Source organism: Orcinus orca, chromosome 11, assembly GCF_937001465.1.
Source record: "Orcinus orca chromosome 11, mOrcOrc1.1, whole genome shotgun sequence".
Taxonomy (NCBI): Eukaryota; Metazoa; Chordata; class Mammalia; order Artiodactyla; family Delphinidae; genus Orcinus; species Orcinus orca.
Genome location: NC_064569.1, coordinates 38,412,980 through 38,434,679, shown reverse-complemented (window position 1 = coordinate 38,434,679; position 21,700 = coordinate 38,412,980). Strand labels below are relative to the sequence as shown.

General features: G+C 51.9%; 1 protein-coding gene across 1 annotated transcript; it reads left to right on the top strand.

Moving 5' to 3' along the window:
• The first annotated feature begins 4,157 nt into the window (after positions 1–4,157).
• ENDOU (endonuclease, poly(U) specific) lies at positions 4,158–18,827 on the top strand. The gene is made up of 9 exons (XM_049694080.1): positions 4,158–4,300; positions 11,204–11,266; positions 11,802–11,945; positions 12,424–12,595; positions 12,978–13,177; positions 15,822–15,935; positions 16,595–16,703; positions 17,432–17,572; positions 18,202–18,827. Exons 1-9 carry the CDS (start codon positions 4,246–4,248, stop codon positions 18,320–18,322), a joined length of 1,119 nt encoding a protein of 372 aa, XP_049550037.1. The 5' UTR covers positions 4,158–4,245; the 3' UTR covers positions 18,323–18,827.
• The last annotated feature ends 2,873 nt before the right edge of the window (positions 18,828–21,700 follow it).

Below are 21,700 nucleotides of genomic sequence, written 5' to 3'. Positions count from 1 at the left end.
TTGAGGACATGAAACAGAAGTTTTATTTTACAATCACTAGCAGGCGGTATAAAACAAACATTAACACAGCTGGCAAAAAGCGCAGGCAGCTGGTTATCTGGGATCCTAAAAAGCAGGGTAAAGTTGAGTGATCTTTACATTGTGGATTCAGAAGCTGCTGGAATTCTGAGTTCTAGCCGATCCCTGCACTGGCTGCCCCTTGGCGGTGGTGTTGCCAACAGGTGGTTTGGGGCTTTGGGTCCCCCCCCCCAAAGTTTCCATTACTCCTGAATGTGTTTGCTATGAAAATAGAACTACAGAATGAATCCCTGCACCCGCTTCTAGCCACTGCCCATAAGCCCTCTCCCTCCGCCCCCAGTACCAACCCGGGAGCGTCCAGAGCTCCTGGAGGGAGGCATCTGTTCTCTCCGTTTTGCGAGTCATCTTCCCTTGGGCTTTTATCACAAGTGAGGCTCAAAGGCTCAGTTTGCTCATTCAGTCACTCACTCATTCACTGATTCATTGCTGGTCCCAGGCACAAGTTGACAGTTATCTAACACACATCGCATGGGCAATACAAAGCAGTAGAGGGGACCCAGGAGGCAGGGTTCCTATCTCAAGGAATTTCAGAGGCCAGCTGAAGAAACAACCTGTGTGGATGAAAAGTTCACCGGCAGTGCAGGGGTTAACCGACACTTCGTTGGCAGCACTGTCTATCCGAGGCGGCTGTGATGTGTTTCAAAGGCACACATGACAAATATCAAGAACTGAGTCCATAGGCAGGAGTGGAGGAGGAAGTTAGGCTTTGTGGAAGGGTGGGTTTGCTCTGGGCCTGGAGGATGAGTAGGAGATGGACAGCTGATGTGTTTGGGGAGGGCCCTTCAGGCAGAGGGCCAGCATGGGGCATGGCCGGCACAACCAGAAGTACCGCCTGGGTACATCATAGTACACTGTGATGAACGGGGCAGGCGGCACGTCTGACTAACATGCCTAGGGTTGGCGGTGAGTGTGATGCTGAATGTCAAGGATGCCCACAAACTTAAAAAAAAAAAAAGCTTGGGAACCAAATCGTGGTACACAGCACACAAACCAGTGTGGGAGAAAACCACACATGGAGCCGTGCTAAGACACGCTCAACAAGAGGAGACTACAGACTGACGTGGCTCACACGTGATCAGATGTGGGCTGCCATCCTGGGGTACTCCCAGGTCACGGTGGGATGGAGCCTGGAGATCCAGCATCTTCAGGTGCCAGGGTCCCCTTGGTAAGTGACTCCAGGCCTCACCTGTGCTGGACCAGCTGCAGGGCCCTTCCAGTCTCTGGTCGTGTGCAGAAGTGACTTGGCCTTGGTTTCAGAGAGGTCAAGGGTGGTGGTCTAGGCTGGTCTGGGCATACGTCTCCTTTAGTAGCCCCCTGGGGCTCTCCCATAGCCTGTTGGTCCTCACAGACCCCTGACCCTCTTGGAAGCCCAGAGATGAGTGTGATCTACTTCAAACAGCAGCCTAACGCTGGGGCTTCTCTGTCCTCTATCCCACCAGAAACCGGTGGGTTCCAAGAACAGTTTTCTAGCCCAGCCTGAACCCTGCCAGTCCAGCGTCAGCATAGCCCCAGCCACAAAGACAGCACCAGTAACTATTTGCTGCTGGAATCCCCACTCCTCACACCACTGACGGCTGACAGCCTCCTAGACTCTTGCCCAGGCAGCTGCACCCTCTCCACCCTCCAAACCTTGGCGGAGGCCATAGCTGCAGCCTCCCCTCCCTTCCTCCCGTGGAGCGGCCGCCTCCGTTGGTGTCCTCATTGTGGGGATACTATCCACAAGAACCTGTTGCCAATTTCTCCCTGCCCGGGTCTCAGGGCCCCAGCCTCCTGGGATTCCCACCTTGCTGGCTGGCCCCCACGGTGGCTCCTTGGGAAGTAGAGCTTTTCATCAAGGGTGGAAAGCTGACAGGGGGACCTCACTGGGGGAGAACTTGGAAAAAGAGCAACAGCATTGTCTGCCCAGGAAAAGAAAGCTGTCTGAAATACAATTCACCGTGTCTGTCTCTGTGTACATACGTGTGCGCATCGAAGTTTATGAGGCGTCTTTGCATGAACGTGTGGATGTGTGCTCCTAATATTGGCCAAATGGATTTTTCCTACTGTCCTGTCGACTTTTGTCCATGTCAGCAGGTCTCGGAGTTTGGGGTTTGGGAATCTGATCTGGGAAGGGGGGATGAGCAGCCCCGTGATCCCTCAACACCAGAGGGCCTCCCGTGGAGGCAGAGTGACGATGTAGTGTTGTTAGGGCATTGCAACATCATATGAGAAGTGGAACCAGGTGACCACGGAGGTCCCTTTAATTCCGATGCATCTGACTCCAGACCACTTTGCATAGCAACCCAGACATAATTAAGTGGTTGTTGATGTGTTTTGAAGGTTGCTGTTTGAGGCAACCTTTCTGTGTCTCAGTTTCCTCACCTGTAAAATGAGGGTAACGATAGTACCTATAAAGGGTTGCAGCGAGCGTGGACGGGATAGCACGTAGGAAGCTCTTTGTGGGTGACACGTGGTACGTGTTCAGTCAGTGCTGGCGGTCGTGGTGAAGGTCAACCTTCTGGTTCTTGTTGGAGGACCCTATCCAGGACACTTCGGTCCTCAGATGGCCCATCTGGCTCTATGGGGTCAGTTTCAACTGTCTCCCCAGCTCCCAGCCTTGCTCCTGACCTAAAACTCCCCTGATGGAGGGAAGCGCTCCCACCCTTGAAACTCCATCCCACAGTCGGTTCAGCTGGACATCAGGGCAACCCTGGCCAGACCCCACTCCCACTCTGATAGGTTTGGCCTCACCCAGGGTCCCACCCTGGAAGGGACAGACTTTCCAATCCCAAACTCTGAGGCACCATTGCTTTCTGCCCGGCCAGGGACACTCTCCTTTATTCCCTAAACTACGTGGGGTCCAGGATATGTCCCCATGCTCCCAGTCCAGGGAGGGTGAGGATTCTGGCTGGCAGTGGCTCAACCTCTGCTTTCCGGTTGTGCAAATGACACTTATGCAAACAAAGGGCTCCTTCTCCGTTTAAGCGGGCTTCCTTCCTGGAGAAAATGGCGAGGCAATTGTGCTGGTGGTGTGAGTCCCTTGCAAGGTGGGGACTGCCCCACCTTGCAGCTGTGCACCCTGGGGGGCCTGAAAATTAAAATCTGAGAACTTGGAAGGGATCATTAGCTCCAACCCCATCGTTTCAAAGATGGGAAAACTGAAGACGGGAGAGAGGAAGAAAGTTCCACTGTTAAAGAAGGATGGAGGATGTGCTCACCCCGACTCCACCCCAGGAAATATTACTGCAGCGTGGTCTCAATTGTTCACCAGTTTTGCCTTTTTCTATGAGACTTCCTTTTTGAGAGGCCTGAGAATCTCCGTGCAGTGCTCTTTCCGGAAAGGGCATTTTACTTAGAAGATTTTACCTTTATTAGGAGGGAAAACTTGGCAGCCCTACGTTGCTGCATCTCTGCTCCCAGACCTGGGAAGATGGGAGCCCTGAGAACCTTGTCTCTCTCTGGGGAGGGGTCCCTGGGGGAGAGGAGTGTAAGAGGGATGAAGAGAGGAGAGAAATGATGGTCCTTTGGCTGCCTTTAAGAGGCGTCATCAACCTGGAGCCTGGGAGAACCTGAAAGAGGTAAAACCTGAGATGCTGACTCAGTAAGAGGTAAAGGCCCATTTGCGTGACATTTCAAGGGTGATGTGGCTACGTGTGGCTTGATGTAGCAAGAACAGCACTTGTTTCTGACCTGTGCCTCCTAGATCGCTCCTTCTGGAACCCCAAAGCTTGTTGAAGCACTTCCTGTTTGTCTAACACATAATGACCCTCTTACTATGTTCCTCATGCTGAGCACCTGGAATTCAAATATGGAGCCAGTTGAGGCCCTTGGAGGGTCAAGACCCTGGCCTGCAGGTGGGTGGATGTTTGAAAGGCATCACCCAAAGATGAGCTCATGAGTGCTCCCCCCCACACTAGACCCAAGTTGCTGGGCCTGCTTGCATGACCTATTTTCTAGCTACAAACAGCTAGCATTCCTTGTTCTAAACATCTGGCGTTGCCTGCCTGCTTAGTTCCCTTGCCTCGGGCTTCAAACGGCTGTTGGGCTAACCCACTCTCCACGTCCTTCCCCCTGATGTCTTTAAAAGGATCAGCCTGGGCAGCAAGGCTCATTTGGGAGCTGTGATATTCACGTTGACTCTAGTGAGAGTCCAACGGCCAATCGCCTTTTGGCCTCCAACCGGACACCATGAAGGCCTGTGTTCCCCTGATAGTGGCCGTGCTCTGCGGCCTGGCCTGGGCTGGTAAGTCACTACCGGTGGGGATGGCAGGAGTCCTGCCGAGAGTTGGGGGACTTGGGAGAGTGTGAGGGTAGTGAGAAGAGAGGGAGCCAGCTCTGTCCTAAAGCCATGGACACCTTAGACCAAGCCTGGTCTGAGGCAGGAGTTGCCTCTGGAGTGGATTGGGTTGTATGAAGGGAGCTGCAGAGCTGATGGACCGATGTCATGGAAGCCCCTTCTCGACGACTTGGAAGATGAACCCCAAGCATCCCTTAGTCCAGCCTGACTTTTGCTCTCACCAAGGTTTTGTTTTCTGGGGCCACTGTATAGCGTAAAGCTGGGCTGTGGCCGACTGGCTTTGAGTGGCCTGGTCGCCCTTGGTCACTTCCTCTGCTACCTGGGGGTAGGTGAGCTGTCTGCGTGGGACCTTTCCCTGGGTAAAGGCTTAGGAGGAGGGCAGGCTCCGGGGAAACTGGAAGAGCCCCTGACCAGGAGGCAGGTCATGTGGTCAGAGGAATCAGTCTTGTCCCGTGTTAGAGGACCTAAAGCAGAGAAGGGTCCTGGCCCCCAGGTACTAGCGATGCAGGGACAGGACCCGTGGCTAAGGATGGGAACATGTTCCTGTTCAGCAGCTGCAGATGCGGACGCTGATGTGTTAATTAGTGGTTACTGGGTGAGTAGGGAGAGTGCCAAGGGAGGGGGCTGGGCTGAGGGATGTGGGGGGAATCCTCAGCCCAAGGAGAAAGAATCCCACTCAGGTTTTTCCTACCTAGGACTGTCGTAAGGGTGAAATAACATAATATACAAGAAGCCCCTACATGGAGTGAGATCTCAATAAACTGGGTCTTTGGTTATGATTATAAAGATGAATACATATAAAATCATTTATAATATTTATAAGTATATTTAGAACATATTAATTCTAGTAATATAACAAGTATTTATTTATATAAAATAATTTATATAAACATAAAATTTACTCTTGGAATCATTTCCAGTCAGGTTGTGGATAAGGAGACCCCTAACAGGATTCCTAAAGGGAAAACGTTTGCAGGGGAAAGCCATTCCCAGGCCTCCCACGCTGGATGGGATCGTGTACCCCCTCTCCAGCACACATGGCAGAGAGCTGGGCCCGGGGTGGCGCAGAGCTCTCGGTAGGGAGTGAGGGAGGGTGCGAGAGCCTCTAGCTTACTGTGAAGGAGTGGTGTGGGGTTGAGGCATTCCAGTCTCAGGAGAGGAGACATTTGATCCTTGGGGGACATCCCTGAGGGCAGAGGCCAAGGTGGCTTCGGAAGGGCAGATGGAGCCCTTGCTCCTGGGGCTGGTGGTCTGATCCTGCTGTGGGACTGATGGGGAAGAGAGGGTCCAGTGGGTGATGCCTCCTTCTTTCCTGAAGTGGGAGGAAGAGGCTCGGTTCTTGTCTGTCCTATGCCAACATCTCAGAACTTAGATGCAAGAGTATGAATAGCACGGGAGCCAGTCTTAGGTCCCTGGTTGTTTCAAGTGAATTGAAGCAGGAATCTGGTCCTGGAAGTGAATCTACCTGGTTGGCTAGGTGTCCACGGAAACAGCCTCTGAGACCCCCAGAGAAGCACAGATGTAGGAGTCCCCAACCATCAGAGGGGCTGAGGGCTGGCATATAGGGACACCCAGGTTTGGGACCAAGTTTCTTGGTGGGCAGTGTGGTTAGGGACTGGGTGTTCAGGCATACTGAAGTGTTGGAGTGTACGGAGAAATTTAGCATTTCGTGTAGGGATGGGGGCTGGTGACAAGCTCTTCCCGGGGACTGGAGAGGGTACCTCTGTCCAGGAGAAGAAAGGCCAAAATGGGGTAAGACAGAAAGAGAGTCAGAGAGATGGGGCAGAGGATTACTGGAGCGGCGATTCAGGCGCCTGGCTAGCGAGCGAGGTGCACACAGAGTGTTTGTATGAACGGGAGGTACCGGGTGGGATCGCTGGAGTGAGTAGTCAGGGTGACACTCTGACACTCACCTGAGTGTCCCCAGAGCAGCCCGGGGAGGTACGTATGAGGAGAAGTCCCTCCCCCTCCTAACCTCCCCCCTCAAGTCCCTAGGTCCTCTTGAAGCACACGGTGAGGTGTACAGGGAAGTGTGAAGGATCCCTGGCCTGGGGTTCCTACTGGGGACAAAGTTCTTGAACAGAGATGAAAAAGTCCACTCAGCCAGGGCCAGTGGGGCGGCGTCCTCTTGAGCTCTACAGAGCTGACTATTGACTTGCAGCCCTTCTCGACTGGTGCCAGCTGCTGGAATGGGGTGAATTCCTTCCTTGGACTCTGCTGATCTGGCCCATTAAGAGCGTTGCCCTGATTTGTCTGAATTCTCTCCCTTTGGATTCTGGGTGTACTGCCAGGCTGACTGAGCAGGCAGCTGACACAGCCTTCCTACTGGGCTGAAAACTTCACCTTAAGGTCTTTGCATTTGGGTTCCACCAAGGGAGCATCATTTAAGATTCAGGGGGAGTTCCCCTAGGCTTGGAGGGACAAGTGGCCTTGGGCCTGGTCTCTTTTAGGGACAATCCACTGGATCTGCCTTTCTGGCCACACTGGAAGCCCTTTACACAGTGTGAAGTTGCCTCAGGACCTGGGTTCATCTTGACGCCTCTTTGATGTAAAGAACACAGACTCAGAGCGGAGATGTCAGCTAGAAACTGTCAGCAACATAAACGTGCTGACACCCCAGCCCGAGCGATGGCCCAGTTGAAACCCAGGGAGGGAGTCAGCTAGATTGAGTAGGTAGACAGGGAAGACTGCTCCAGCCAGTCTGGACACTTGCCACCTGGAAGATGGGCATGAAATACTGACTGTTTATTTATCTAACATCTAAGTGGCGCTACTGTGTGTCATGCGGTGTCCTAAGTGCTTTACAAAAATGAACTCATTTAATTCTTATGAATAGACTGTGAGATGGGCTCCATTATTATCACACTTTTACAGAGAAGGAAACTGAGGCAAAGAAGGTCAAATGACTTGCCCAAGATCACATAGCTAGAAAGCAGAAGAACCAGAATCCTGGCCTCGAGCGGTTTGGTGCCAGAGTCCGGGTTCTTTGTCTCTCTGCTGTGCCACCCTCATTAGCACAGTATAAACCCTAATCCCAGAATGCAAACCAGTGACTAAACCCATATCTCTCTTCTCCACCTCCACCCCAATCCAGGCTAAATTTCGATGCTACACCTGTGTGGAATCACAACCAGGACCAAACCCCAAATCTAAGCTAAGGCAAAATTGGGATTATTTCTCCTCTCCTAGTCTTGACACATTCCTCAACCCTGCAGTTTTCAACCTATTCCCTTTCCTTACCCGAACAGCAACACAAAATTGTTATTTTACCAATAATTAACTCAAGCCCAAATCCTAACTTTAGCTCTTAATCTAAACCTAACCCACCCCAATCCGGGCCCCAGTTAGGTTTCAGTTTCTTCATTCATACAAATTCCAGTGTTAACTGTGACTCTGACTCTGATCTTGACATTCTCCGTAACCCACAGCCTGACCCTAAACCCAGTACCCACTAAATCCAAACCTCAGGAACCTCAAATGGAAACAAAGGCTCTGTTATCACCCTTAAAGCCCAGAGTGAAAGGAAAGAGCGCCCAGCCAGCTACCCCCTCCACTGTCTTTGCTGTGGCGGGCTTGTTATTTTAGGAGTGCTGGTGGGTTTGTACCATGTCTTTCAAAATTTCTTGTCTTATGCCCCTTGTGACCAAAAGCTGGCTTCTGCAAGCCATTTGGCTGGAGTAAGGGATGTGGTCTGTGGTTACATAACAGAACTTATTCCAAAGTCCAATTCTCACCCAAACCCACCTCATTCCCCACCCTGAGCTAAACTAACCCAAACTAGAAGAGACAGAAAGACGTGACACAGGGGGGGAAGAGGGTGCAGAGGAGACCAAACGAAGGGGAGGGAAGAACAGAGAAGCAGAAGACATCAAAGGGACACAGGATGAGAGACAGAGGTCAGAGGGGAGAAGGCAGGTGGGATCACTGGAGCGAAGGTGACTCACCAGCCTCTATGTGACAGGTGAATGGTGGCCTCTGGGCCATGCCCAGCCCACATACCTCTTTCTTCGGTCTGTCTGAATTTTTTAAAGTTGGAAAAGTTCACATAGAAATGAAGGCTTCTTTTGAAAAACTGGAGGCTCTGGCGACACTGAGCCTGCATCTCAACATGGCAACAATTGGCTGGAGCTGCTAGTGGCAGCCAGTTTCAGGCAGGGCATCGTTCCCAGGTTTGTCACCGTCCCCACCTCTTTCTACTGCCTTCCTGCTTCTTGACTCATTTGTGTTACAGGTCTAGCCCCGATTGGCACCTGACTCTGTGATCCTGGTCTCTATTATTAGTCAGTGGGTGGCAGGTGGTGGGTGGTGGGGACGAGGCTTATGTTGTGTATGGGAGGCTGTGCACGTACCTCTCCCCGGCAGCTAGCAATGACCTTCCCTGCCAGGTGGGGCTCCTGCCCCTGTCTGTGAACCCTTCTGCAGAGGGTGCCTTGATGAGGAGAGTAGGATCCCCATAGAGCTAAGTTTGTGACCTTTACTGCCCGTAGGCCAAATGGAGTCATGCGCATCTCGCTGTAATGGCCACCACTTGTCCTGGGTATTCTAGGATGTCTCCAACATAAAACCCCAACTTAAAATAAAGTAGATGTCGTTTACCTGGAATATCTGTCTGAACTACCAGGATTAATAATATCTGGAAAATTTAAGTAATTCCCCAAAAAAGCAAAAGAATGAAAATATCATTTTAGCATGCATTACATTACCAATTATCATTTTCAAAAGTAAAAAAGTGGTAGTGAACTTTCCCAACTTGCATGCCACCAGGAAGACCGCATGGCATCAGTAACTGACAATTCATACCACTCTTCCTATCGCGAGTGGACTGAGTGGTTGCACATCTCTGACCTGTCATTCCCAGGCCAGAGGTTAAATGGGACATGCATCGCCCTCAAAAGCCAGTTGTTCTTCTGCTACTCCAACTACACAGTTTAAAATTTGAAAAACTCGCTTTGAATAATTCCCTTGTTTGGATGCTTCCAATATTTTAGACTCCCAGATAAATGGTCTTCTGCTTTGTGACATGAAGCCTTGCTAACCGTGTGTCAAACCGTGTGTCCCATGGTAGGTAATGGCCAGCAAGACCACTGCATATGGTTGTGCAGGTTGCGCACTGCACAAGGGCCCCTGGTTGAGAAGGTGAGTTGGACCAAAGTTGAATTTGTATCCTTCTCGCTAAGCCATGTGTCTTGGTGAAGAGCTGTGTCTGCTGAGAAAGGCGTACCTTTTCCTAATTTGCCCAAGAGTGGTTTCTGCTGGCCCAGCAATGTGCCCTCAGAGTTACTTCCACCCAAAAGAATGCTAAATCAATTTACACAAAAAACACCACACATACTAGCAGCTCTGCTCATCAGGCCCAGGCAGGGAAACCCAGGCCCAGAGCTCAGTGCCAGAATCAGAGAATTAATTTTAAAAAATTAATTTTTATTGGAGTATAGTTGATTTACAATGTTGTGTTGGTTTCTGCTGTGCAGTAAAGTGAATCAGTTATACATATACATACATCCGCTCTTTTTTAGATTCTATTCCCCTATAGGTCATTACAGAGTACTGAGTAGAGTTCCCTGTGCTATACAGTAGGCTCTTATTAGTTATCTATTTTATATATAGTAGTTGTATATGTCAATCCCAATCTCCCAATTTATCCCTTCTCCCCTTCCCCCTCAGCAACCATAAGTTTGTTTTCTACGAGCCGACCCCTTTCTGCTGCCCTGTGCCCCATGTAGCAGACACAGGGAGGCCTGTGCACCTCGGACAATCAGGCTGGCATTTCAAGATAGAGACGATACTCAGCCTAGCAGCCGTTTCATCACCGTCTCTGATGTGCAATTCAGAATCCTTTTCCCACAGAAAAAATATCATCAATGGCGATTGAGGCTCTAGATCAGCTCACAAAGGTCTATTTAGCATAAACGGTGGCTGAGTTAAGAACCCTGTGGACTGTCAGCACTTAAAACACAGCCTGGCAGAAAGCAAGTGATCAGGAGATGTTTGTTGACTGAATGAATAACCTGCCCCACGGTTCTGATGGTAAGAACAAGATACTATCTGGTGACCGCGCTGACAGATTCTGAAGCACTTTGTAATAGTGTTGGGTTTTGGGGGGAGTGGTGTAGGGGTAGAATTTATTCCCCTCCGTGATGAGATAGGAGCTCAGAGTCCCCAGCAACATTCATTCCCTCGTCTTCCTCCCCAGCCCCGCTCCACCCTTCTCTGCCCAGAGCCAAGGTTGCAGTTACTCAGCTCGCAGGCAAGGGAATGGGCCAGCAATAGGAATGTGCTTTTCTGAATGCGCCTAAAGATTCCCAAATGCAGCCTTTGTGGCCATTGCCAAGTGTAATTGCGAAGAAAGAAGGGAATCTGGTATCTCAGGAAACAGTTCTTATTCCATGAGGCCTGGGAGGAGTTCACCCTTGACTCTGGGAGTTATTACAGGTAAGCGATGTTCCTAAGTGAGGGTCTTGTCATTTGGAGAGTTCAAGCCTATCCACCTATCAATTTACATTAAATAAAAGTCATCCCAACCTCAGAGTTTTCAGCCCGGAAGAGACCACCTCCTGCCCACCACCTCCCTTTTCTACAGATGAGCACACTGGGTACCAGAAGGGTGAATGGCGAGGAGGGTTGTCGCCTGGGGATGTTGTTTCACTTCTGTGAACAGTTTTCAATCCCCCTGTCTTACACTTTCAGATTTTCTCCTCCTTCACCTGGTACTTGCTCAACGTACCCTTGCCCCTGTTTTGTATTTTCTTCCACTGCACATGCTTGTCCCCGAAGCCAGGAGGACTGAGAATCAGTGATAAAGAGGGGCCCCTTGGGGAGGTTTGGTGACTTTACTTCTCTGACCTACAGCTGATGAGGACCTCAACGAGCCTGAGCCATTCCTGGAGCTGGAAGAAGAGATGGAGGGGGCCCCGGGCTAGCGGTGAGTCTGCCTCCCCAGAGGGGGGCCTTCGGGATAAAGATGAGGGACGTGAGAGGATGGGGGGGGGCAGCCACGTGAGTGGCCACAGGCCCAGGCCAAAGCCAGATGGGACCCCTAATCCAGCACCTAGAGGTGGTGAGAGCAGCTCGCTGGACTCCTGGGGTCTGGGAGGGAGGAAGCCCCAGGGCCTCAGTGACCTGGGGGGTAGGCAGGAAAGAGTCCGAGGCCTGCTGAGAGGGACAGGGAAGGGGAAGAGATTTTATTTTTAGAGAGGGAAGATTATAAAAACAACAGGCCAGAAAGTAGAGTTCGGCACCAGAAAGGACTTCCTGACTGTGAAGGGTGTGCACCAATTAGGCTTGTTTGTTTTCCTTCCCTGGAGTTCTTTAATAGGAAGCATCAGGAAAGCAAGGCTGGGGGGCGGGGCACGGGGCACGGGGTGGGGTGGGGTTCATGCAGTGGGCACGGCCTGGCCGCTGCGGGGAGCGACCCCTAGAGGTCAGCCCAGGACACACCTCCCCTCTGTCCTCTCAGACTTGTACTCGGCACCCAACTCCTGCCGGGGCCGCTGCCTGGAAGCCTTCGACAAGCACCACCTATGCCACTGCAACGCCCGCTGCCCAAAGTTTGGAAACTGCTGCGAGGATTTCGAGAGCCTGTGTGGCCGTGGTCAGTCTCCTGCTCCCTTTAGCATAGCCCCAGAGGCAGAGGAACTCTCTAGAGCAATAGCTCTCCGGGTGTGGTCCCTGGACCAGTACCATGAGCATCATCTGGGAATTTATTAGAAATGGAAACTCTAGGGCTCACCCTGGACCCATTGAATCAGAAACTCTGGAGGAGGGGCCCACCACTCTGTTTTCGCAAGCCCTCCAGGCAATTCTGATGCGTGCCAAAGTACGAGAAATTTCCTAGGGGCAGGGGGCAGTGTGGCTATTTCATGGACATTCTGTGGGCAAGGCCATGTGCTGAACTTAAGGATCCTTTAGGCCGCTAGGCCCCTGCCCTACAATCACGAGGGCGCCTGACTGCAGCCCCTCTCCCCCGCTGCGGGCTTCTGGAAGGTGCCCAGGAGGGGATGCACACAGACAGCTGCTTGCCCCCTGGCCTCCCTCGGGCTCTGAAACACCCCTCCCCCAATTCCTCCCAGAGGGTTTCTCCCACACCAGCGATGCCATAACGAAGGGGGAAACGCAGAGCATCTCTGAGAAGATCTATAGGGCAGATACCAACAAAGCCCAGGAGGAAGACATTGTTCTCAATCGCCAAAAGTGCATCTCGCCCTCGGAGGCCAGAGACCAAGTAGACCGCTGCCCAGAGCCGTGAGTTCCCTTCAGGCCTCTTCCTGCAGTCTCTCCCCCAGCTTTGCTCGCTTTGGTGCCTCAGCTCTTTTCTCCTCAAGGCAGGCAGGACCAAAGGGAGAGGGAAAAAATAGGTCTCCAGAGACAGATAAAGCCATCTGAGGACCTGTGGGGATCCATTTGGGAGGGTTTCTGGGACTGGCTGGGCTGAGAATAGAACTGACCTTCCAAGAGATGAAGTGGAAGAAAAGAGGGACCTCATGCGTTGTCCCCAAGAGTATGTGAAGTCCCCACTCTGCCTCAGAACCCAACCCTCTCATGCCCGCCCCTGCACCTGGAAGTTCTGGAGGGGTTTCTGCTCCGCGTGCAGGCCTCTCACTGGGCCTCCCTCTACCTGCCCCAGGCTCTTCACGTATGTCAATGAGAAGCTCTTCTCCAAGCCGACCTACGCCGCCTTCATCAACCTCCTCGACAACTACCAGCGGGCCGTGGGCCGCGGGGAGCACTTCACAGCCCAGCAGCTGGCTGAGCAGGACACCTTCCTCAGCGAGGTTATGAAGACGGCCGTCATGAAGGAACTCTACGGCTTCCTCCACCAGCAGAGTGAGTGACGCCGTGAGGCCTCCCCCAGGCCCCGAGAGAGAGGGAGGCCCTGCTGAGGGTGCGGTGTGCCCACAGCGGGCCAGGCACCCCTGGGGGCTCCACGGCGGGCAGGTTAAGAGAGCAGGTGGGGACTAGGTGGAGGCCAGTGGACCTCTGGGAGGGGACAGAGAGGGGCCTAGAAGAGACCACAGACCCAAGCAGGAGCTGAAAAATCCTCTGTCCGGCTTCGAAGTCAGCCCATCTTTTGACCTAATCTTAGCAGCCTGGTTTGCCCCCCACTTGCTGCTTCGGTCTCAGGGTTCTCCGCAGGCCGTGAGTCACCCAGCTCCCGCTCAGCCCCCAGGGCACTCCTCTGCCACCTGAGTTGATCCCGGACTCAGCACCGATTTGCAGGCACGTAGGGTCCCTGCCCCCGCTCCCTCATCGGGCACTAAGTCCAGGAAGGAGGCCGGCCCATTCCACATTTTTGCTGGGGACACAGCAACAGAAAATCAACAAAGGTTCAGAGGGGGACGTGATACTGGGAAGGGTTCTGGTTGGAGAGACTCCAGATACAGATACATGTGAATCAGACCAAAAAAGGTTTGGGCCGCAGGACTTCTTGGCATGCGGTGTGTTTGTTGGTGTCCTCCAGATTCCTTTCCTGAACTCCGGGCAGCTGGGCCTTGCCTGGGGGTGGCTCCGTCCTGGTCATCCCTTGCTGGCCGTGGGATCGCCTCTGCTCGGAGCCGTTGCATTCCATCCTCCGGTAGCCCCGTTAAGAGTTAGTAACACTGTTTTTAGGTAAAGCCGGTGACACACAGGCAAGCCCCGTGAAGAGGGCGCGATCCTGCACTGCCCCCTGGTGTTCTCCTTGTAGTAAACACAGGAGAGGATCTTGGAGGTCGAGACTGAGCCCTAGTCCAGGCTGTTCCACTACCCACCCGGTCTGCGCCTCTCTCCCTGTCCAAATCCCACTTATCCTTAAAGTTCTAGCTCACATTCCACCTCATTTATGAAGCTGCACTTGCTGCAGCTCACAGCTGGCTTTCAGAGTCTCTTCAGAGGTCAAGGGTTTGGAGTGTGTCCTAAAATAGCCTTGGGCCAGAGAGACTTGGTTTCACTTGCTAATGACGCAAGTGCTCCTGGGCCGTTTGACCCTCAGACCCCAACTGAGCCTTGTCTGTGCAATGCGGTCTTGGGGGATTCATGCATATAAAACACTCAGTGGAAAGCCTGGCACCCGGTAAGCTGTAGCCATTCAGATTGTGAAGGCGTTCTCTGTTATATCGTGTGTTCTTAGTCTTGTTTTCCAACTGTGTGGTTTTAAAAAACTGTTTATTGTATTTTATTTTTATTTTTGGCTGCGTGGGGTCTTAGTTGCGGCACGCGGGCTCTTAGTTGAGGTGCGCGGGCTTCTCTCTAGTTGTGGCGTGTGGGCTCAGTAGTTGCGGTGCGTGGGCTCTCTAGTTGTGGCACGCAGGCTCAGTAGCTGCCCATCGGCATATGGGATCTTAGTTCCCTGACCGGGGATCGAAACCCCATCCCCTGCACTGGAAGGCGGATTCTTAACCACTGGACCACCCAACTGTGTTTTAAGTCCTTGAAAGGAGGGAATATGCCTGGTATCTCTTTAGCGTCCTCTACACACAATTCTGGGCAGTGAACCGTCGATAGTTGATAGCTCCCTAATTCAGATCTCCAGCCCTGACATTTCCCTGCCTGTCTAACTGGCATCTACTCAGAACTTAGTGTAAAGAGAACTCATGGTTCCCGCCTCTTCCTCCAGACCTGCTGCTTCCTCATCTTCCCCATCTCATAAATGACCCCATACTTCATCCAGTTGCTCAGGCCCAAAGCCCAGGGGTTATATTTGATTCTTCTCTTTACCTCCCCACTCCCCACCTCCATTTCCTCCACCAGGAACGCCTGGTAACAACCTGACGTGAAGAATCTATGTGAGGATTGAAAGCACTCAAACAGTGCCAGGTACACAGAACAAACTCAGTAAATCGAAACTATTTTTCTTATTGTTAAGGTTTGACTGAGCTCCAACCTTCTTTGCATGGGCTGGCAGCTGCCTGCCTCCCAGACCTCCTCTCCTACCACTCTCCCTTCCTGCCGGCTGTGCTCCAGCTACATGGGCCCTCAGCTCTCTAAACACCGGGGTGTCCTGGAGCCTTTGCACTCGCTGCTCCTTCTACGTGGAAGGCTCTTTCCCCCAGGTCTTTGCACGGCTGACTCCTTACCCTTCAGGTCTCTGATCAGTGCTACCTTCTCAGAGAGGCCTTTCTAGAAAAGCTCCCACCCAAACCCCACCTCCAGGCATCATGGGATAATCTGCTTTATTTTCTTCATAGCACTTATCTGTAATCATACCGTTTATTGTTTGTTTATTATCTGTCTCCTCCACTGGAATATAAACTGTAAAGACAGGAATCTTGTCCTTGTGATTCCCTGATGAATCCTCAGCCTTTAGGTCTGGGCCTGGCACAGAACAGGCGCCCCATAGAATCTATGGCATAGATAACTGCTGAGCGAACAACTGACTATGTTGGCGGAACCCACCCGTCTCTTGTCACGCTGGAGCAGGTGGCCCTTCCTTGCTTTCCAGGATCTGGCCCTGCCTTCCCCTCTCCTCAGTCCTCTGCGTTCCTCTCCCCAGACCGCTACAGCACAGAACAGGAGTTCGTCAACGACTTGAAAAACATGTGGTTTGGGCTGTATTCAAGAGGCAAAGAAGAGGGGAGCTCAGGCGGCTTTGAACATGTCTTCTCAGGTGGGATTACTCTGCTTGGGAAGAAAGAGTTGGAGGGATGAAGAGAGATGCTTCCCTCAGGCACAGGGCAGCATCAGCACTGATGAATCAGTAGTCGAGCCAGCTCGCAGGGCAGGGCACGTCTGCTCCCTGGCCAAGAGGGAGGGGACTGAGGGGCCATGTTTGAGGGCCAGTTTCTTCTGGAGTATCAGAGGGAGAAAGAAGCCCAGACACCGGGGCTCCCAAGGTGCACACATAAGAAGAGAGACGTGTTTGAGGCCCTGGCTGTCTAACTCTCAATGGTCCTCTGCTTCCAGGGCTTGGTCAGCTGTTTCCTAAGGAGGCCCCATTGCCCCAGCGTAAGGCTCCCACCAAGTCTGGCTTGCTCCTAGGGAAATGGCTAGAGGAGTATCTAAGATTGGCCCAGGGTCAGCGGGGAGAAGGAACTCTCCCAAGGGCTTCAGCTGAAATGGGAGTTGTGTGTGTGTGTGTGTGTGTGTGTGTGTGTGTGTGTGTGTGTAGCTTTCTGAGGTGAGAGTTAGGGGCGTGAGGGACTCCGGGAAGCTGGGGTAGACATTCTAGGAATAAGAGACTGGAGAAGGGGTACAGCCTTGGCACGGGAGTGGGGAAAGAGGTCGGAGGGGAGGCCCAGGTCACCCACCTTGATCTGTTTATTACAGGTGAAGTCAAAAAAGGCAAGGTCACTGGCTTCCATAACTGGATCCACTTCTACCTGCAGGAGAAGGAGGACCTGGTTGACTATTACAGTCACATCTGTGACAGGCCCATGAGTACTGAGTGCTGACCCCGTGGGCTGGAAAAGCGCCGTCAGTACCCAGACGTCCTGTCCTCGTTCTGAATTCCAAACAGGCAGACTTGTCTCCCACCCTGACCCTCTTGGCAGTCTAACGGGGATCGTGAATAGGACTTCCCTATTTGCTGGAAAGAGGGTTTAGCCAGCCAGGACGCTTCCAAACAGTGAAGGCTCCCGAGCTGCAGGGGGCAGGGGGCAGAGGGCGTCCTCTCTGGATGGGAGAGTGTGGGCAGGGGAGAATCCTTAGAGGGGAAAACCAAAGTCCTGAATTTCCTTAGAATGTGGTATCAGCTGAAGTTTCAGTCTGGCTAGTCTGAGTTAAACTTCTTATATTTTTATAAAAAAAAAGAACCCTTTGCTGCCCTGAGCCTGGAAATAATTTGGGGGCAATAAGCTGTCCTTCTCTTCCGCATGTGAGGGCCACAGGAAACGGTTATGTCCCTGCTCCCCTGGCATCGGGCACATGGATGCTGACTGTGGCCTTTCTGGGAGATGCGAGCTGGCGGCTCCAGAGAGAGGGTGTGCGCAGGACTCAGATACCCTAGCAGGGAAGACTGCATCGTCTGTCGATTTAAAGAATCCAGTCTCCCCAGGGAGCTCACACAGACCCCCACGGGCCCTCGACAAATCCTAGCCAACCCTCCGTGCGACTCCGCACTGTGGCACTCAGCAGACCCCCTTTACCGCCCTTCTCTCCGCAGGGGGATTCTTACCCCAGGGTGCTGGCCTTGCAGTTCAGCTGGGACGGCTACTACAAGGAAATGGGTTCAGCTTTCATCGGCAGCAGCCCCGAGTTTGAGTTTGCCCTTTACTCCCTGTGCTTCATCGCCAGGCCAGGCAAAGTGTAAGTCCTGGTGGCTCAGGAGGGCTTGGACAAATCACTGTTCTGGGCCTCGGTTTTCTGTCTTGGAACGTGAAGCAGTTGATCAGATCAGTCGTGTAGCTGCCAACCTTCACCCCAGCAGCCGAACCACATCCCCTCCCTCCTCCAAGTGCAATCGTATGCAGGAGCTTAATATACAAAACAGTTAGAAATGGAGTTGCCCTGGGGCTGCAAGCCTCTCTGTTTGGCCCCTGAGGCTGTTTGGGGGAACGCTGGAGCCCCAGAGAGTACAGTTAGAAACCACTGGCCCTCATCTTCTCTAACATTTGAGGACTCTGGGCCCAACCACTTCTGAAACCCTAAGCGGACATTTCATTTCTGGAGGTCGCAGCTCTAGAGTTGGATTTGAGAATATTCCTGTAGGACAGATGAGAAGCAGTATTCTCTAAGAAGACAGAAAAGAAGACAGAGTTTAAGAGGGCCCTCTGCACGTGGGGAGCCAGAGGCAGACGCTGAAGCGAGCTGTGGCAGCTCCCTTAGAGGCTAAGACAGGGTGGAGCCCTTCCGCGCGGGCTGAACTTCATCCTTCCAGCTTGGGGACGGAGGTGGAGTGAAGCAGGTCCCTATGATTTGCTGATCTTTCCCCACAGGTGCCAGTTAAGCCTGGGTGGACATCCCTTGGCCATCCAGACCTATACCTGGGACAAGTCAACCTACGGAAATGGCAAGAAGTACATCGCCACAGCCTACGTGGTGTCTCCTACCCAATAGAGCTTCGAGCTAGAAAGGGGCGTGAGGGCAGTGAGAGCTCTTGTCGGACTGAGATACTATTTGCTCTGCGCTGGAGGGGGAGGGAATGGAGGAGACTGGGAGGGACTCCCCAATCCAGAAATGCCCATATGAGAAAGAGAGAAAATGATACAAATTAGAGAAACAGTCACATCTTTGTCCTCCAGCATTTTGGAAACAGAAGGTGGGGACCCTCAATAGCTCTTTGCCCTGCTGGGAGGTGGAACCCTGAATAAGCCCTTGAGGTCTCCAGGCCTCATGTTTCCTTTTAATGCAAAGGGAAGGGGTTTGCCCCATTTCCTCTTTTGGGGGTTGGTGAGAAGGCAAACCTGATGACATTCTTACTGTGAAGATGTTTTCAATTGTTCTTAGGAAGAATGGCTGAGAGAAATTCAAGGTTACCCTAATGGCTGTTATGGCACACAGCTCTGCAAACTGTAATCACCCCCATACTGGGTCCTCAAATAAAACAGGCTATGGAGATCAAGGGTGGGTATTTGGTCTTTTCTAGGGTGAGATCCTCTCAGAACAGGGTCCGCGAGAGGGTAACGGCTGATGCAGTGAGTAGGCTGGAGCGGCAGTGGACTCCTCCAGGCCCGATTTTTTTGTAGTCAGCTAGGTAACTGCAACAAGAAGCTTCCTAACTGTGGGTATTTTGTGCAGTTACAGAGCTGTATTTTGATTCCAAATAGTTTGTAAAAGAGTTCCCCTCCTAGGCGGAAGATTTTGCATCAGAAGAAGAAAGGAACCTAGAGCTTGGTGTCACTAACGTAATTATTTTAAGTCTAACTCAGCAGCCATAATTTGCATAAGCTCTTAGAATGGAAGACAGGGAGACTGGGGCTCCCTATTTCACTCAGTTATGCATTTCTCCCCTAATCACATTGGGAACCAGATGCTGTCCCACAGGGCAAGGCTTGAACTATGCTGTAGAGTCTTGAGTCTCAAGTCATTTCAGAAAACTTGAAATGTGTCTCTTCTTTGCATATGGTCCCCCTCAACTGTCTGTCTCCCAGCCTTTTCTGTGGAGCAGGGCTGGGAGTGATGCTTCTGGCTTTAGTGACTCTTTGGGATGACCTGGAGGATGTGGTATCTTGGTAAAGTTCCTGACTCACCTAAGTCTCTCTAGCTAAGACCGGTGGAGAATTCACCTGGTGGACTTGTAATGTGAAGGGCGGAAGGAGAGCCCTTCCCGCTTCTGGTTCCACATATAATTGAGCCTGGAAGTCACCATTCCATCCTAACAACAAGTAAAAACTGAACAGAGTGAAAAACCAACGATTCTTCTTGGATCTGTAAGACAGGGGAGAACACAGGCAAACTGCTGCCCTCGGACTGGAAAGACAGGTGAATGTAGGAAGACACAGAAACCAGGGCTGTGGTTCAAAAACCTGAACTGTAATCGATAACTGCTGGAGGTTCAGTGCAGTTGGCTCTGAGCGTTAAAAACTCCAGGGGACCCAGTCACAGGGCGCCTGCACAATGCTGTGAAATGTACCTCCAGGAGCTCCCATCATAAACGTGTGAGAAAAATCCCCTCAGCCTTCCCGCACCGGTGTGAGAAAAGAAACCATTTTGAAATACTCCAGAGCATTCTGTCCTTCTTAACAAAGTCTGCCCTGAGGGGAAGCTAGTTCGCCAGAGCCTAAGCTGCTGGGGTATTGTCAGAGCCTAACTGACAGGTAGGGAGAGACCCAACTCTAGCCTTCCAAGTGGGAGAAGAGAAATTACCCAACTCCAGCCCCCTTCCATCCATCCTCTCCGCACAAGCGGGGAGAAACACTTGTGAAATTCACGGTACAGAGGCATAGGCTGACTGAAGGACAGACCTACAGAGGACTACAGAATGCCTTCCCTCCCCTCACACCTCACCACCACATTACTAAAGGCCTATTTACAGCACTTTCTTTTACTGGTACATTGTGTCTGGCTATCAAGAAAAAAACTGTTACCCCAAAACGGGGTTCCCCTTTTGGTGGGTGTCGAGCCAAAAGACAACCAGGCCAAAGATAGGGAGGAAGAAGGATTTCTCACTTGCAGCCACAGTAAGGAGAACACTGGGGATCTTTCCCAAAGCAGTGTCACCCCAAACAGCAAAACTGGGGAAGTGTTAAGCTAAGGGCCCCTGCATGTTCATGGAGGGGCTTGGGCTGTCTGACAGAGTCCAAGCTTTAGTTGAGGGTCAGAAAAGGTCAACAACATCACCCCTCAGTTTCCAGCTGATGTGGTGGTTGAGCTCTTCAGGCTAATCTTTCTTTTTTGTGTGTGCGTTACGCGGGCCCCTCACTGTTGTGGCCTCTCCCTTTGCGGAGCACAGGCTCCGGACGCGTAGGCTCAGTGGCCATGGCTCACGGGCCCAGCCGCTCCGCGGCATGTGGGATCTTCCCGGACTGGGGCACGAACCTGTGTCCCCTGCATCGGCAGGCAGACTCTCAACCACTGTGCCACCAGGGAAGCCCCCAGGTTAATCTTTACTACTGAAACAGAACGGGGAGTTTTTACCACTGATCTTTGCTATCTTTTTTTTTTTTTTTCCTGATCTTTGCTATTGTTACTTCTCTTGCCTGATAACAGTCCTTTGTTTCTGCATTCTTTTGTTCCCTTAAGATCATTAAATACTCAGACCTGTTCAAGGGCAAGCACTGTGGCCAGGCTTAGATTACAGAATGGCTTAGGCCCCAAATGGCTTCTCTTCTGTCAAGAAAGCCATGCCTGGTTCTCTTTCTCTGGGGACTCCCTACCCTCTCTGCTTGCATAACGAAAGGCAAAAAACACAATTTGAAGAGATAGAGCAAATAATCAGAACCAGACATGGCAAGAATGTTGTAATTATCATACTAGGGATTTAAAACAACTATGATTCATATGCTAAGGGCTTTAAGGGATAAAGTAGATAGCATGCAAGAACAGATGGGCAATGTAAGCAAAGAGATGGATGTTCTAAGAAACAATTACTGGGCTGCACCCCACAGGCCTGCAAGCCCTGTACTTGCCCAGCCTGCAGGCTGAGGAAAGAGCCCAGGATCGAGGACAGAGACATCAATGGCTTAGTGGATAGGGGGATCTTACATGCCTGAAGCAAGGTCCTGGAGCAACACCCTGCTCTGTGCAGCAGGTGGCAGGCAGCAGTATTCACTACCATGGGGGTGGGTGGGTAGAGGAGAGCGAGGTTACCGGTGATAGAGGGAATTGACCTCAGCACGCCCCTCACTGCCCCTCTATGGTGGCAACACTAGTATGATGGTGAAACTATCATAGTGGAGACATTGTGATCTAAAGGTTAGAACAATCCCTTGCTGGAACCTGGGGCAAGTAGCAGACATTTACTGATTAGGCTATATGATTAAGAGGGAAGGTCAG

Coding starts and splice junctions, on each gene's coding strand:
- ENDOU (XM_049694080.1), top strand. CDS start 4,246: ATGAAGGCCTGTGTTCCCCTGATAGTGGCCGTGCTCTGCGGCCTGGCC. Junction 12,596..12,977: donor GTAGACCGCTGCCCAGAGCC/GTGAGTTCCCTT, acceptor TACCTGCCCCAG/GCTCTTCACGTATGTCAATG. Junction 17,573..18,201: donor ATCGCCAGGCCAGGCAAAGT/GTAAGTCCTGGT, acceptor CTTTCCCCACAG/GTGCCAGTTAAGCCTGGGTG.